This window comes from Grammomys surdaster, unplaced genomic scaffold (assembly GCF_004785775.1).
Source record: "Grammomys surdaster isolate TR1022 unplaced genomic scaffold, NIH_TR_1.0 66, whole genome shotgun sequence".
Taxonomy (NCBI): domain Eukaryota; kingdom Metazoa; phylum Chordata; class Mammalia; order Rodentia; family Muridae; genus Grammomys; species Grammomys surdaster.
Genome location: NW_021604568.1, coordinates 7,226,405 through 7,240,707, shown reverse-complemented (window position 1 = coordinate 7,240,707; position 14,303 = coordinate 7,226,405). Strand labels below are relative to the sequence as shown.

General features: G+C 45.8%; 1 protein-coding gene across 3 annotated transcripts in view; it reads left to right on the top strand.

Annotated features, from left to right (window-relative positions):
- Stn1 (STN1 subunit of CST complex) overlaps window positions 1-14,303 on the top strand; it is a 35,201-nt gene that overhangs the window by 11,005 nt on the left and 9,893 nt on the right. For all 3 annotated transcript variants that reach the window (XM_028773687.1, XM_028773685.1, XM_028773695.1), the window contains 4 exons: window positions 1,659-1,727; window positions 9,040-9,207; window positions 10,031-10,154; window positions 12,164-12,335. In XM_028773687.1, coding sequence (XP_028629520.1) covers window positions 1,659-1,727; window positions 9,040-9,207; window positions 10,031-10,154; window positions 12,164-12,335 — 533 coding nt within the window. The remainder of the gene's footprint in view (window positions 1-1,658; window positions 1,728-9,039; window positions 9,208-10,030; window positions 10,155-12,163; window positions 12,336-14,303) is intronic.

Sequence of the window (14,303 nt, the reverse complement as noted above, 5' to 3'; positions counted from 1 at the left end):
CTGACTCCTAGTGTCACACTAGGGAAGGATGTGGTGTGGCTTTGTAATGGGTCTCCTCCTTGGTCACTCAGCGGCGGGCTCAGGAACTGCCTGTTTTACAGAGAGGCCTGTGTCTTTCAACAGGAAGGGCCTAGGTCCTCATCATAACACATCAATCCCATATACCACATTATTACAATTTATTTAAACAACTGCATATTTATAAACATTTATGTTTCCATTTTCAGTGTTATAAGCACCTACTTCTGTGAACAACATTATCCCAGATGTAGATCTCTGTGCACTTGTTCTGGTTTTCTCCTGGAATAATTTACTAGAAGCAGTTGCCACGTCAGCGGGCACATGCGCTTGCTGTTTAAAAGTCAGCTGCCGGTTTATACTTCCTCTCGTAGCCAATGAGGGTATCAGTAATTTGTCGTGTGTTTTTGTATCATATCTCCAATACAAAAAAAAACAGGTGCCCAAGGTGCTAGACAAGTGCTGTACAACTGAGCCCTAGCCTCGCCCTGGGTAGCCATGTTTTAAACTGTCAGTTTAGCAGCTGAGAAGTAATGTAAACTTGATTTTTTTCATGGCAGTTAGTGGATTTAGCATATGGACACATTGTCCGTGCACCACGTATCCCTTTCCTTTGGTACCGTTCTCTTGTGGGTGTGGTCTTTTCCTCGCTAGCTCATGTGAGCTCTTCATATATTAAAGCAGTTACCATATGCTGGAAAAGTTGCTGTTATTGGTTTAGGCCAGCAAATGTCTCAAACTTTGTTTAATGAGCTACAGTTTTCAGATTCTCCTTTAGAGAGACAGTGGTCCCCATTGTCTTCTCACTTGGTGTTAACAGATGAACTTATATTTACTATAAAGAATAGTCCTCTTTCTACAAAGATCTAATCTGTCAATAAAACATTTTCCCTTATATTTTATATTACATGGACCTTTACAACAGTCTACTGTTTTGTTTTGTTTTGTTTCAGTTATGAGGCCCACTACTCTGTGCTTAGCAACCTATGTTTGGAGTTTGTCAGAATTCAGACAGAGAAAGTCCTGTCTTCTCTCAGCAGAGATCTTCAAGTTCCTCTCTGATCATAAATCCAAGTCTCATGGAAACTGTTTGATTTTTTTCTTTTTCTTTTTTGTGCTATAAATAAAGTGAGGCAGAGCAGCTCTATTTTTGTGGCCAGTGTATAATTATTTTCTGTCAGGAAAATTAAGCTGAGTCCTATGGTAAGCTTGCTCTCCCTTATGTCCCTGCAGACGTGAGGACCCCTGGGCCAAATGCTGTGGGCCTCTTTGCTGGGGAATGAGCGAGCTAGAGAAGAGATGACAGAAGCTGGGCCCAGAGTCCAGTGCCACAACCACAAGAGAGAAGGCTATGGATGTGGGCAACTCAGGTTGTTTTGCACCTAACATTGCCCACTGTTACCAGAGTTGATAAGATTCATCACTGCCATAGAGGTAGACAGAGGGAAACGTTGGCTGGGTCCCTTGGATTCGTGGGTATATGCTCACAGGTAAGCAGTTCGTGCGGTGTGTAGAGAAAGGTTGCTTCTAAAGGCAGGGAGAGTTCTTCAAGGGAGTTACTTCTCTGGGCTGTTGACACTGTCATCTTTCAGTATGGCTGAATGCCAAGCCTCTCACCTCCCTCGCTGCTTCTCTTTCAGTGGACGATGCCACTGGGGTTATAAACTGCGTCTGCTGGAAAAAGAAGAGCAATTCTGAATCTTCCTCAGGTAATTATGTTTGCCACAGTCCTTTGATTTCGCTCAAGGTAGCTCATCCAACAGCTGTCAGTATTTTCACATTAAGCTGCTGCCGGGCTGCATTGGTGGCCCTGATAGCCTGTCCCCAGAGCTTTGGCTGCTAGGCTGCATCGGTGGCCCTGACATCCTGTCCTTATAGTAAAGAAGGGCAGTTGCTTCTCTCCTACCTCCTTGGTCCTCATCTTCTCCTAAACCTAAGGACTGAGAAAGGGTTTCTGGAAATTTCTACCGTATATATTGTTTTGCGAGCTAGTATGTTGTAGCCTGATGGCCCAGCAGGTCAGAATTCCTGAGCAAAGATTTTGAAGATTGCTCCTCCCACATGTGTGCAGTAATGTCTCTGCTACCATGACCCAGTTTTTCTGAAAACTCTAATATATTCAAATATATAGCAAGGATTCAAACCTTGTTAAGATAGGACTCCTTTGGAAGTTAAATGCTAAAGTAATATACATTTTAAAAGTATATATTGAACACATTGACAAACTAAAGCATTTGGAATTATGTGAATATATTTCAATGATGTTTGGTGTGTGTGTGTCTTTGTGTGTGTTTTTGTGTGTGTCTGTGTGTCCGTGTGTATGTTTTATGCTGCTAGGGATAACATCTAGGACCTTACACATGCTGGGCAAGAGGATAACATTTGAAATGTAAGTAAAGAAAATATCCAATAAAAGAAAATTAAAAAAAAACATGCTTGGCAAGTATTCCACCTAAATTAACAGCCCCGGCCCTCTTGGGTAATTTTTTTTAAGTTCATTTACTTTATTTTATGTGTATGGGTGTTTTACTTGGATGTATACCTGTGTAGCATCTGCATGCAAGGCCTACAGAGGCCAGCAGAGAGCGCTGGATCCCCTAGAACTGAGTTCCAAAGGGTTGTAAGACACCATGTTGGTGCTTGGAACCTAACCTGGGTCTTCTTCAAAGGCAGAAAGTGCTCTTAACCGCTGAGCCTTGCCTCTAGCCCTTTAAGTAACTTTTGAAGTTTTCATGTTTGGTTCTCGGCACCCACATGGTAGCTTTCAGCCATCCGTAACTCCAGCTCCAGAAATCCAAAACCCGCTTCTGATTTCCTCAGGCACTGAGCATGCCTGTGGTGCATACACGTGCATTCAGGCAAAATGTTGGTGCACTTAACAAAATTAATTTTTTAAAAATTAAATTAAGTGCCGGGTGGTGGTGGCGCACGCCTTTCATCCTAGCACTTGGGAGGCAGAGGCAGGTGGATTTCTGAGTTAGAGAGTTTGAGGCTAGCCTGGTCTACAGAATGAGTTCCAGGACAGCCAGGGCTACACAGAGAAACCCTGTCTCGAAACAAAACAAAACAAAACAAAAATAATAATAATAATAATAAATTAAGTTCATAATTACTTATAGGGTATTCTGCAGTGTTAGTGATCCTTTTAGGCTCCGAGAAGTCACAGACACCGACACTGTCTTTTGTTCCATTTTGTACCATATGAAGAATGATGGCATCCATGAGGGGCTATCATGTTTCTTGTTCCAGTGTGTAACCTCCGGTGTCTGCTGGTTCGTGCTGGATGCCGAAGGAATGTCTCCTGCTTATGAGCTTTCCTCCTTATCTTTACCATATTCTGTGTCAGAATCCCAGCTTGCCTTTGGCTGTCCTGACCAATGACATGCTCATTTGTCTAGGAGTTAGCTAGTCCTGTGTAATCTCAGCATGCCTGTCCCTAATTTGAGAAGATCTAAGTTGGTGGCTCCACTTTGCATAGAAGGCAAGAGATAAACCTGTAAGACAGTCAGACCCAGACCTTTGTGTGGTTTGGGTACTTATCTTGGGTGCTTATGTTAACTACTTTTCCAATCACTATGACACAAAACCTGATAATTGGTGGGGGGAAGGAGGAGATCACACTGGCTGGCCTGAACTCACTATGCAAGCTAGCCAGAGATCCACCTGCCTCTGCCTTTCAATTGTTAGGGTTAAATGCACATGCCACCATGTCTGGCTGTCAAAGGGACTTAAGGATGATGACATTTCTACTCATCATTAGGCAGGGAAGGCACAGAGGCGGGTGAGTGATGTACCTGGTCACAGTACAAGCACAGGAAGTAGAGGAAGATGAAAGCTGCTGTCCACTGCTTTCACCTTCCTGTCCATCTGCAGGCAGGGACCGCAGCCTGCGGAGTAACACAGCTCAGACTCAGGGTGGAGTTCTTCTCATTAATCCTCTCTGGAGACATCCTCACCAACAATGTTCCCAAAGTGTGTTTCCATGGTGATTCTAAATCCAGTCTAGTTGACAGTGAAGATGAACCGTCCCAGTGCTGTTCCACAGAATACTCGAGGCAGGTCATTTATGACAAACTGTTTGTTTATCAGGCCTGGAGGTTGGAAAGATGGCTCCTTGAATGTTGCTCCCTCTGGAGTGTTGCTCTCGTGGCCAAGGAGCAGGCAGAGAGCAGCCCTTCTGCCTTCTGCACACTCTGCCGGTAGCGCTGACTCACCCCCTGTCCACCTCCTAACACTGTTGTGTTATGGCTATAGTCTGGATGGACATCTCCTGCCGGTCCGTGTAGAGAAGGCTTGGTCTCCAGGCTTGGCAGGAATGGAAGGTCTTATGGACATGTAAGAGATAGGAACTAATGTGAGGTCCTAGGTCATTGAGGACATGCTATCAAAGAGGATTATGGTACCCTTCCTTCCTCAGTCTCTTTTTGCTTCCTGGCTTGGACACATGCTCCTGCTATGACATGCCTCTCTTTGCAAATCATAGAGACTGCTTGACCTCGGAGTTGTGTATCCAGACCTAGGGGCCAAAATGCAGCGTTCTGTTTCGTAAGGAGTCTGTTGTGATTTCATTCCCTGGATGGAACACTGGCTGGTATAATCTGGATACAGTTTCCAACACATGAGACATGAAGGGTAAAAGCGTGCAAACCGCAGCAGCATTGTGAGTCATTGGCAGATTTATGGCTTTACGCAGCCCTTAATCAGAAGGTGCAGTTTGTCTGCCACACCTGAGACGGGGAGGGTGAGCAAACTTCTTCTACAAAGGGACACATGGTATGTTTTTTTCTGTTTTGTGGACGTGATCTGCCTTAGCTATTTTACACTGCCATTTTAGCACAAAATGGACAATGGTACAAGAGACAATCAGGCTCTGTCCCAGTAAAACTCTAAACAGGTTATAGATTACTTTGTTCTGTGGTTTAGATATTGGTTTTGTTTTCTAAATTATCTCTGTTTTGGTGGGGACAGGGTCTCACTGTGTGGCTCTGGCTGCCCTCATGCCCTGATTCCCTTTGTCTCTGCCTCCCTAGTGCTGGGATCAGAAGTGTGTGCCCCCACACCCAGATTACTTCACTGCTTTTAAAGAAGAGGCACAATCTGCGGGACTCTGGAGCCCCTAAACGTAGTCATAGTGATGTTTTAGATGAACACAGTGGTTGTTAATATTGAACATGCCAAAAGGAAGAAGTCCTAAACGTCCGAAAGCAGGCGAACCAGTGAACAGTTACAGAGCAGTCTTCATTTAAAGCTACTTTGCAAATATAAAGAAAATGGTTTCTGGCCCTTGTCATGTTACATGTGGGATTTTTACACTGCTCCCAACTCACTCATTCTTTCCTCTTAATTTAATTGCCTAAAGTTTAAAGGCTTTCATTGGAAGGTGGCCAAAAAAGATCATTTTTAAAAAACAGAATTCAGTGTGAGTCAAAATCATGTTCCAATCAATTAAGTAAAAACTATGATATAAACCCTGTGGACGTTACATTGACTGTACCATTTACACTTAGTTTATGAACAACGTTAAGACAGGTTGGCCCTCACCATCAGAATGTTAAAGGGGATTTCTCTTCAGGATGGAATAGACTACTGAAATGGAGTTCTGTCAGGCTCCAGCTGTCTCAGTACATTCAGTAAGTCACACGCTAGAGCCTTCTTTCATCAATTTGGCTTACTCTTTAAATGAAAGCGAGGCCTCTTTTCTCAGATCAGCCGTCAACCTGATAATGTCAGTGGTGCCACATGAAGCTTCTTAGTGTCTCCTATGATGTCTGCACGTCTCTGATGTGGCATTGAGGTTGTAAATACCCCTAAACGTGGGAGTGAGTACAAGAGGGCCTGGGGGTAGGAAGGTGGGGAGAGAGGGCCTGGGGGTAGGAAGGTGGGGAGAGCAGTCTTTAAAAACTGATCAATGGGGTAAGCAGCCATCGCTCTGCATCTGGTTTCCTAGGTATTGGTTGCTGCATGCGTAGTTTCTTGTGCTTCCTGTGTTGTTATGGACAGCAAATGTGTATTAGTGCTGCTACACATTATAAAACCATGGCTGTCAAAACCGTAGTTGGTCAGAAAGCAGAAAATTTGAGCAAAAGACCAAAACAAAGATTCCTCTATTAGTAAACCCTACTGAGACAAACCAGAGCTGTAGGAACTGCATCAGCAGTTAATAAATGTCTTTTCAGGTAGAGAATAGTAGCTGGAAAGAGTTGGCCATGATTTCTCCTATCCTGCAGCTTACATAAAGGAACCTGAGGAAGACACGTGTGTCTATCCCAGCAAATGTGCTATGCTCTAGAAACTCCTAGCTGCGGACTGCTAAAAACTGGGGTAATAAGAGGCATGGATTTAAAAAGTCAAGATATTTTTTAAAACTCTTATGCAAGAGAGTAAAATCAAATAGATGTTAAAAATAAAGCAATAGACAATGTGTGGGATAGGCCTAATGGGCACAGTTTGCTAGAAGTTTACTGAAACCAACAGTGTGGGCTCCTCAGCAAGGAAACACTGAGTCTGACATCTCTTATAAAAACAGCCAGCTCGGTATCTGGGACAAACCAGTAATCCCAGCATTTGGGAGGCAGAGGCAGTGAAAGTCCCCAAAGGGAAAAAAAAAAGTAACCTAGAGAGCTCAGTCATCTGTTGTCACAAATAGCACAGTTGTCGCTTCCTCTGTCCACAGTTGAGTGATGCACGGCAGCCGTGTGTGTGTGTGTGTGTGTGTGTGTGTGTGTGTGTGTGTTAGCAGTAGTACTTGTAGACTACCATTCTCCTCATTTCCGATTTGTTCATTTGAGGAGAAAGGGAGATCAGAGTGGAGAAACAGCATACATGGGGATGGGGGGTCACAACAGCTAAGAACCCAGCTGAGATACAGGTTGGCTTTCTCTGACTCCAAGAGCCAAATGCTGCCTTCTACCTGCCCTATGCAGTGATAAAAATCAAAATGAGAAGCCATCAAAAGGGAAGAAATATGCAGCCAGGCTTCCAAGTGACCTGCCATGTTAACATGACAGGATGTTATGTACTAGGAGATGCAGGAGTGTTCGAGGCCATCTAGGGTTGCGTAGCAAAACCACATTTCAGAAGCCAAAGCGATAACGAGACACAGAGTCATGCAGCTTCTGTGGCCACATCTGTATTTGGAATTACAGTAGGCAGAAGAAGAGAACAGCGTCTCTAATGAGCCCCTCTGACTACAGAAGATGGCCGTATCCTCTGGGGCAGGCGGTGCAGAGTGTAGTGTAACCAATCTCTGCAGCCAGGCACTCCAGTTCAAACTGCAGCTTTCCTTCTTTTGAAAGAAGACTCTGACTTTGGAAAGTTGCTTGACCTCTTTGACACAAGTTTCTCATCTCTGAAATGGAGCTCCAGAGGGAGCAGCTGTGAGGGCTGGGTCTGCTGGCTCATTACACAGTCCACAGAAGAACACCTCTCTGCCCAGTGTGAATCTGCTGACTCATTACATAGTCCACAGAAGAACACCTCTCTGCCCAGTGTGAATCCGCCGACTCATTCATTACACAGTCCACAAAAGAACACCTCTCTGCCCAGTGTGAATCTGCCGACTCATTAGACAGTCCACAGAAGAACACCTCTCTGCCCAGTGTTTGTTTCATATAACTTAGAAGTAAAAGCTAGTGGTAGAGATTATTTAGGGTCGAATGTACATTAGCTTTTTTTCTCTGTGAGGTGAAGGTTAAAGATAGGAGAGAGTACAGTGCGCATGTGTGAGGGAGAAGGGTGACACTGATGTGAAGGATGAAGTCTCTGCACAAATACTTCTGTTATTATTGTTTTGAGACAGACTCTCACTATGCGCTGCAGACTAGCCAGAAACTCCCCACCCGCCCTGGTGTCGTCTTGAGTAGCTGGGGGTTACCAACATATACTGCCACCCCGGACCCCTCATTCATACTCCAAAGAGTTGTTTGTAGCCTAGCCAGGTCTGGTAGTGCAGTCCTATAATTCCACCTACTTGGGAAACTGAGGCAGGTGGGACATGAATTCCGAGTCTGACTAGGTGGCTCAACAGTTAAGAGCACTTGTTGTTCTTCCAGAAGACCTGAGTTCAGTTCCCAACACCTCTGACCTCTGCAGGTGTCTGCATATTCATGAACATACCCTCACACAGACACACATACGCATAATTAAAAATAAAATCTGTGCTTTCAAAAAGCCTACCTGGGCTAAAGAGTGAATGAGTTCAAGGTTAGCCTGGGCAACTCATTGAATTCTTGTCTCAAAATAAAGTAAAATAAAACTGGGAGTGAGATGGAGAGGTGCCACTCACTAGGGTTTGCCTAGCACGAGAAGGCCCTAGGTTCAATCTCTAATATGGCAAAAAAAACAATATAAATCATTCAAAATAGAGGGCAGTGTAGGCCTGTTGCCCCTAGTTGCTCCGAACATGTGCTCAGGGCTATGTAGAACCTCTCGCACTGGTGATGTAGGAGCGGGAAGGACGTTAACAGCCACCATAGAGCTTGCCCACTTGGCCTCACTCCAGAATCTTCTCCCTTTGTTCTGCCTTTGGATACACTTCTGTCTTAGGGTTTTACTGCTGTGAACAGACTCCATGACCAAGGCAACTCTTACAAAGACAACATTTAATTGGGGCTGGCTTACAGGTTCAGAGGTTCAGTCGATTATCATCAAGGCAGGAACATGGCAACATCCAACAGGCATGGTGCAGGCGGAACTGAGAGTTCTACATCTTCATCTGAAGGCTGCTAGAGAAGACTGGCTTCCAGACAGCTAGGATGAGGGTCTTAAAGCCCACACTCACAGTGACACACCTACTCCAACAAGGCTACACCTAATAGTGCCACTCCCTGGGCGAAGCATATGCAAACCATCACACATTCTTTCTGCTTCTGGGTAGAAGGTTTGAAAAGGTATGAAGAGCTCTTATAACAGAGCACCTTATCAGGAGAGCAGGCGTACTGGGTTTCTCTGACCCTCCAACTATGTCCCCAGCGTGGAGGAGTCCTCGATTACAGCTCTTCTCTTTTCACCTGGCCCTGACAGATACAGCCGTTCTCAGCACCACGAGAGAGCTGAGGATGACCTCACAGCTTAAGAAGCTGCAGGAGACCATCGAGCAGAAAACCAAGATAGGGATTGGGGATGTCATCCGAGTCCGAGGCTATGTGCGCATGTTCCGAGAAGAGCGAGAGATCTGTGCCACCATTTATTGTAAGTACAGCAAGTCTCTGCCGAATGAGCTGCCATTCTGGGTGTGCGCTCAGTAAATGCTTGTTTAGCTCAAAGTCAGACTCCCAAAAGGTTTACAGAAGATTTAAGCCTGTTGGGGGGAATTACGTTTTAGCATGCTGTTTCTAGGAAAACAGCAGTTTAAAATTTTCTTTTGAAGAATGTTAATTAGAAGTAAATTAGGAAACAATGAATTACTTGACTCTATTTGGTTGGTGAGTTTACTTGGATAGTAGCATCATTTCTGAAGCACTTTGACATTCTAAATGTCAGTCTGTTATGGCCGAGTGTTGTACTAGTTCAGCATGACTGGAATGTCTTGAACACCATGAAGCTCATCAACTGTAAGGAAAAGAGCTAATTAGAAGTAAATCCAAACCACCCGCTTTGCAGTGCGCTGGTTGGTTTTCAGCTGAAAATCTTAAAAGTAGCCAGGCATAGTGGTATATGCCTTTACTTCCAGCACCCAGGAGACAGGCAGACAGATCTTCCTGCATTCGAGGCCAGCCTGGTCTACATAATGAGTTCCAGGCTAGCCAGTGCTACATAGGGTAACCCTGACTCAATAAATAAATATATATAAATTACAAGGACTGTCCCAGTAGTCCATCAACATAGCATATGGACTGCTGGTGACAGACCTGTCTCCAGTCTAGATGTGCGTGTCACACAGAGAACATCGCCTTCTCTCTCAGGATGGCGCGCACTGTTCTGTGACTCTAGACTAGTGTCCCAGTGGGTATTTGGCCCTGGGAAGACGTTCTCTCAGGGTCACTCCCGTGGCCTCTCTTTTCTGGGTTGTTAGATAAGGTGGATGATCCAGTGTGGAACATGCAGATTGCACGGATGCTTGAGCTGCCGGAGCTCTACAAGAAGGTGTACGACCAGCCCTTCCACAACCCAGCCCTAAAGGAAGAAGAGGCACTAAAGTAAGTCCCTGTCATCGCTGAGAACAGCATGGCCTCAGGGAGCCTGGCGGTGGGAGCCGGAAGCTGGGGTCAGCCAGGGTACAGATCATCAATATCCTCCACCTCCCTGTGCCTCAATTTCCTCTCCTGCAAAGTGAGAGCGGCTACAACATAGAGCTACTAGGGTCGTTGTGAAGGAAACACAAGCATACTGTAATTATTATATATCGTGTAAAATATTGTAATTGGAGTTACTGAAGGGGTGGAGGGAGCACAGACGGATATTCGGATGATGGCTGAAACTTGCTCAAGTTAGCTGAAAACTAGAAACTCAGATCCAAGAAGCTTAGCAAGCCTCCAGGTGAGAACCACGGCGAAGACTGCACTGAGGCACACCACAGTCCCCTCCACAAAGTAACATGGCACCCTGCACCCTGACCCCAACTCTGTGTCTCCCCACTGTAAAACAAGAACAAAAATCAACTGGGTTGTTCTCAACGAGGATGGATTTCACTCCTATACAGAGAGGACAGAAAGCCCAGGAGGGGTATGAGTATACACACATTTGCTCACATAGGAGGGAAGGAAAGCAACTTAGGAGAAGCTCCCTAGAGGCTTCAAGCTGGGAGGACAGAATGAGGAGGTGTCTTAGGGTCACTGCTGCTGTGATGGGGCACATACTCAAAGCAGCTTAGGGAGCAAGGGTTGACTTGACTTACACTCCCAGTTCACTGTTCTTCATCAAAGGAAGTCAGGACTAAAACTCAAACAGGGCAGGAACCTGGAGGCAGGCGCTGATGCAGAGGCCATGGAGGAGTGCTACCTACTGTCTTGCTCCCCAGGTCTTACTCATTCTCCCTATAGGAGAATGCAGGACTACCATCCTAAGGGTGGCCCCACCTACAATAGGTTGGACCCTCCCATGTCAATCACTAATTAAGAAATTTTCCTACAGGCTTGTCTGCATCCTGGTCTTCTGGAGGCATTTTCTCAATTGAGGTTCCCTTTAGATGACTATGGCTTGTGTCAAGTTGACATAAAACTAGCCAGCACAGGGGATAGTTTTTATTCTGTCTTTTTAATTTTTACTTATTTTATTGGGTTGGCGGCAGAGGGGTTAGAGAGTCAGCTCAGTGGGTAGATGTCCCCGAGAGTGAGCACCTAAGTTCAGATCCTGCCCTGTAGTAAAGTCTGGGCAGGCTGGTGTGCACTGAAGGGCATGGAAGCAGGGCGATCAGCGGGCTTGCTGCCCTCTTCCTTATCTCTAAAGTCAGTGAGAGATCTGCTCTCCAGGGAGTAGGTGGAGAATAAAGCAGGGCACCAGCATCTTCAAGTTCTGGCATCTGCATGCACACACATATACACACACACAGAGTGCACTCATACAGCACACACATGCACACACACAACATTCATGCACAGCATGTGCACATACACACAACCATCACACACAGTGTTTCTTCCTTGGTAGAGGATGATCCAGGATCAAACTCATGCTAGGTGAATTCTCCAGCACTGAGTCTGTACCCCAGCCCTCTTTAGCTTTTCAAACATGTAAATATATTACTTATTCAGTAAGTCAAACAGTACAAACAGTAGGCATGTGTAACACGGAGAGTGGACACTCTCTCAGCACTACTGCCCAGAGGGTTGCCAGTGTTCTTTAGATGCCTGCACTCTGTCCACACACAAGCATGAATGTCACCTAGATATTTGGTGGGATCTCTTCTCCCCTCACAAACACGGCCCTCTTCCACGCTGTTCTTGACCCACTTTATGATCCATCATGAGTGTCCCATCGAGTGTCCCATCGAGTGTCCCATCAAGTGTCCCACCAAAGCTACACAATGGTCACTGTATGAATTACCCTTTTTATAAGAATAAAACAAAACATCCTCAAAAACAACAACAAATCAAAACAGGCACAGTACAGAATAGATCTCCCAGTCAGCTTTTGGTTCTGTGTACTCCAAAAGGAGCAAAGCGATGGTTTCTTTGTGCAGGGCATTTTAAAACTTTGCCCCTTGCAGCAATAAAGACACTTTGGATCTCGCTGGCCTCACGTCTTTGTTGAGTGAGAAAGTTAAAGAATTCCTCCAGGAGAAGAAAGTGGAAAGCTTCTTCCAGCAGGAGTTAGAAATGGTGGAGTCCTTGCAGTCTCTGGCCAGTCAGCCTGTGACCCACAGCACGTGCTCGGACCAAGTAAGTGCAGCACATTGGGACTGTCGGGGAGGAGGGAGACACAGGCACATGAGTGACTGGTGGACAGACTCTACAAGCAGAGGTCACCGTTCTAGCATGTGCAGTTTCTATTCTGAAAAGGTCGCTAACCACGAAGAATTTGAAATGCGCTGGACCTGCCACTTTCTGCTCCTTACATAATCACATTGTACTTAGTGTCTGAGGAGAAAGTAACGGTAGCCTGAGGTCACGGCACGCAGTTACCAGTACTCACTGAGGTTGGCGTCACATCATTCAGGAAGATAAGAGGAGACAATTATCCTCTACCCAAGAGGATATATTGATCAACAAGATGATACCTGAACCAGAGTTTTTAATGACTTGCTCTTTTTTCCTTGGAAAAGTTTAATCTGTCCTGTTGTAGGAATTCACGTAAAGGCCAGGTTGCATCCAGTCAAGTCTGTAGCTAAAAAAGTGCCTCGTACCAAACAGTGCTCCCATTCCTCTTGGAACAGCCCAGCCTTGCACACCTAGTGTTTCTGGTACACCACTTTGGCGTTTGCTGTTTCTATGTTAGTACAAAATTAAGATTTAGTAGATATTCCGGGTTTAGGCTGTTGCTTGGATTACTGTTGTTGTGTTCACTGCTGTTGTGTGTGACTTGTGTATTTACTTCTAAGTGAATAGTTTTGGCTTACAGTCATCTTCTGATGCCTCATCCACTCTGAATGCTGTTTGCCCTTCAGTGTCTCCACAGATCTGTATCTGTTACGCGGCTGGCTCCTCACTGTTCTAACCTCAGGGCATCCCTGTCTGGTGTCACTGGTACTCACCCTTTCTGCCCTCAGTTCCATCCATGTCTGTGATGTCACTGCCACTTGTCCCTCGCAGTCCTCACCCCGTTGCAGGCTCCAGCTCTTTGTTACTGAAAGAAATGATGATTCGTTTGGGTTTTGCTTTTTTTTTTTTTTTTTTTTTAAATCTAGATGATCCTTGAGAGTGGCGGGTGTGTTTCCTTCCCACCCTCTCCCACCCTGCTCTGATCCTGCCGCTGGTCCCTGAGCATGATGTTGGCCAAATGCTGTGCCTGTATTGACAGCAGTGGCTACCTCCCTTGTTACCCACATGGGAGTGCACTGTGGGCTTGGGAGACCTCGGTTTTCAGTGAGCAGCAAATCTTTGTGTTCTTTCTGTACATAGATCGGCTGCCATCTAAAAGCTTCCATCCCCTGTACCAAGGATGAGCTCAGGCACGTGACCAGGGTCAATTCTGTGGCTGTCCTGACGTTTCTCCAGTCTTCTCACATCAGCAGCCAGGAAGCTCTGAGTGTCCTAACTTATTCTGTATGCTGCAGGTGGGACGGGTACCATCTCCCCATCCCAGCTCCTCTCCACCCTTGCTTCCTGGATTTGTTCACACACCTAATTACCTCTTCCTGGCAACAGGCTGTGTGCCCAGTGACCCAGGATCTCATACAGGGAGATGAGGGATAGTGTTTCAGAAAAACACTTGGGTGGAGAAGAAGGTCGTGGCTGGGTACTTTGTTCTTTGCCAAGGTTGCTTCTAAACAGCCTCTGCCTCCAGCTGCCCACTTCCCATTGGCCTCTAATCAGCCTCCGCCTACAGCTGCCCACTTCCCATTGGCCTTTTTGTCACTCAGAAGAAGCTCAGAGCCAAACTGACCTTCCTAGGGCTTCTGATGCCTTTCAGTGTAATTTCAGTAAAATCTCTCCTTGTCTTCTCTCCCCTCTTTTGTGTCCTTTTAAAACATTTTAAATGTGTGTGTGTGTGCGTGCACGCGCGCGAGCGTGTGTGACACACGTATGCACGCGTGCGGTTGAGAACAACCTGCAAGATTCGGTTCCATCCTTCTGATGTTTGTGGCCCCAGGATCGAACTCAAGTCATTAGAGTTGGCAGCAGGTGCCTTTACTTAGAGGCAAGCACCTTTCCAGCTCAGCATCTCCTTTTTCTATTGAGACATGGTCT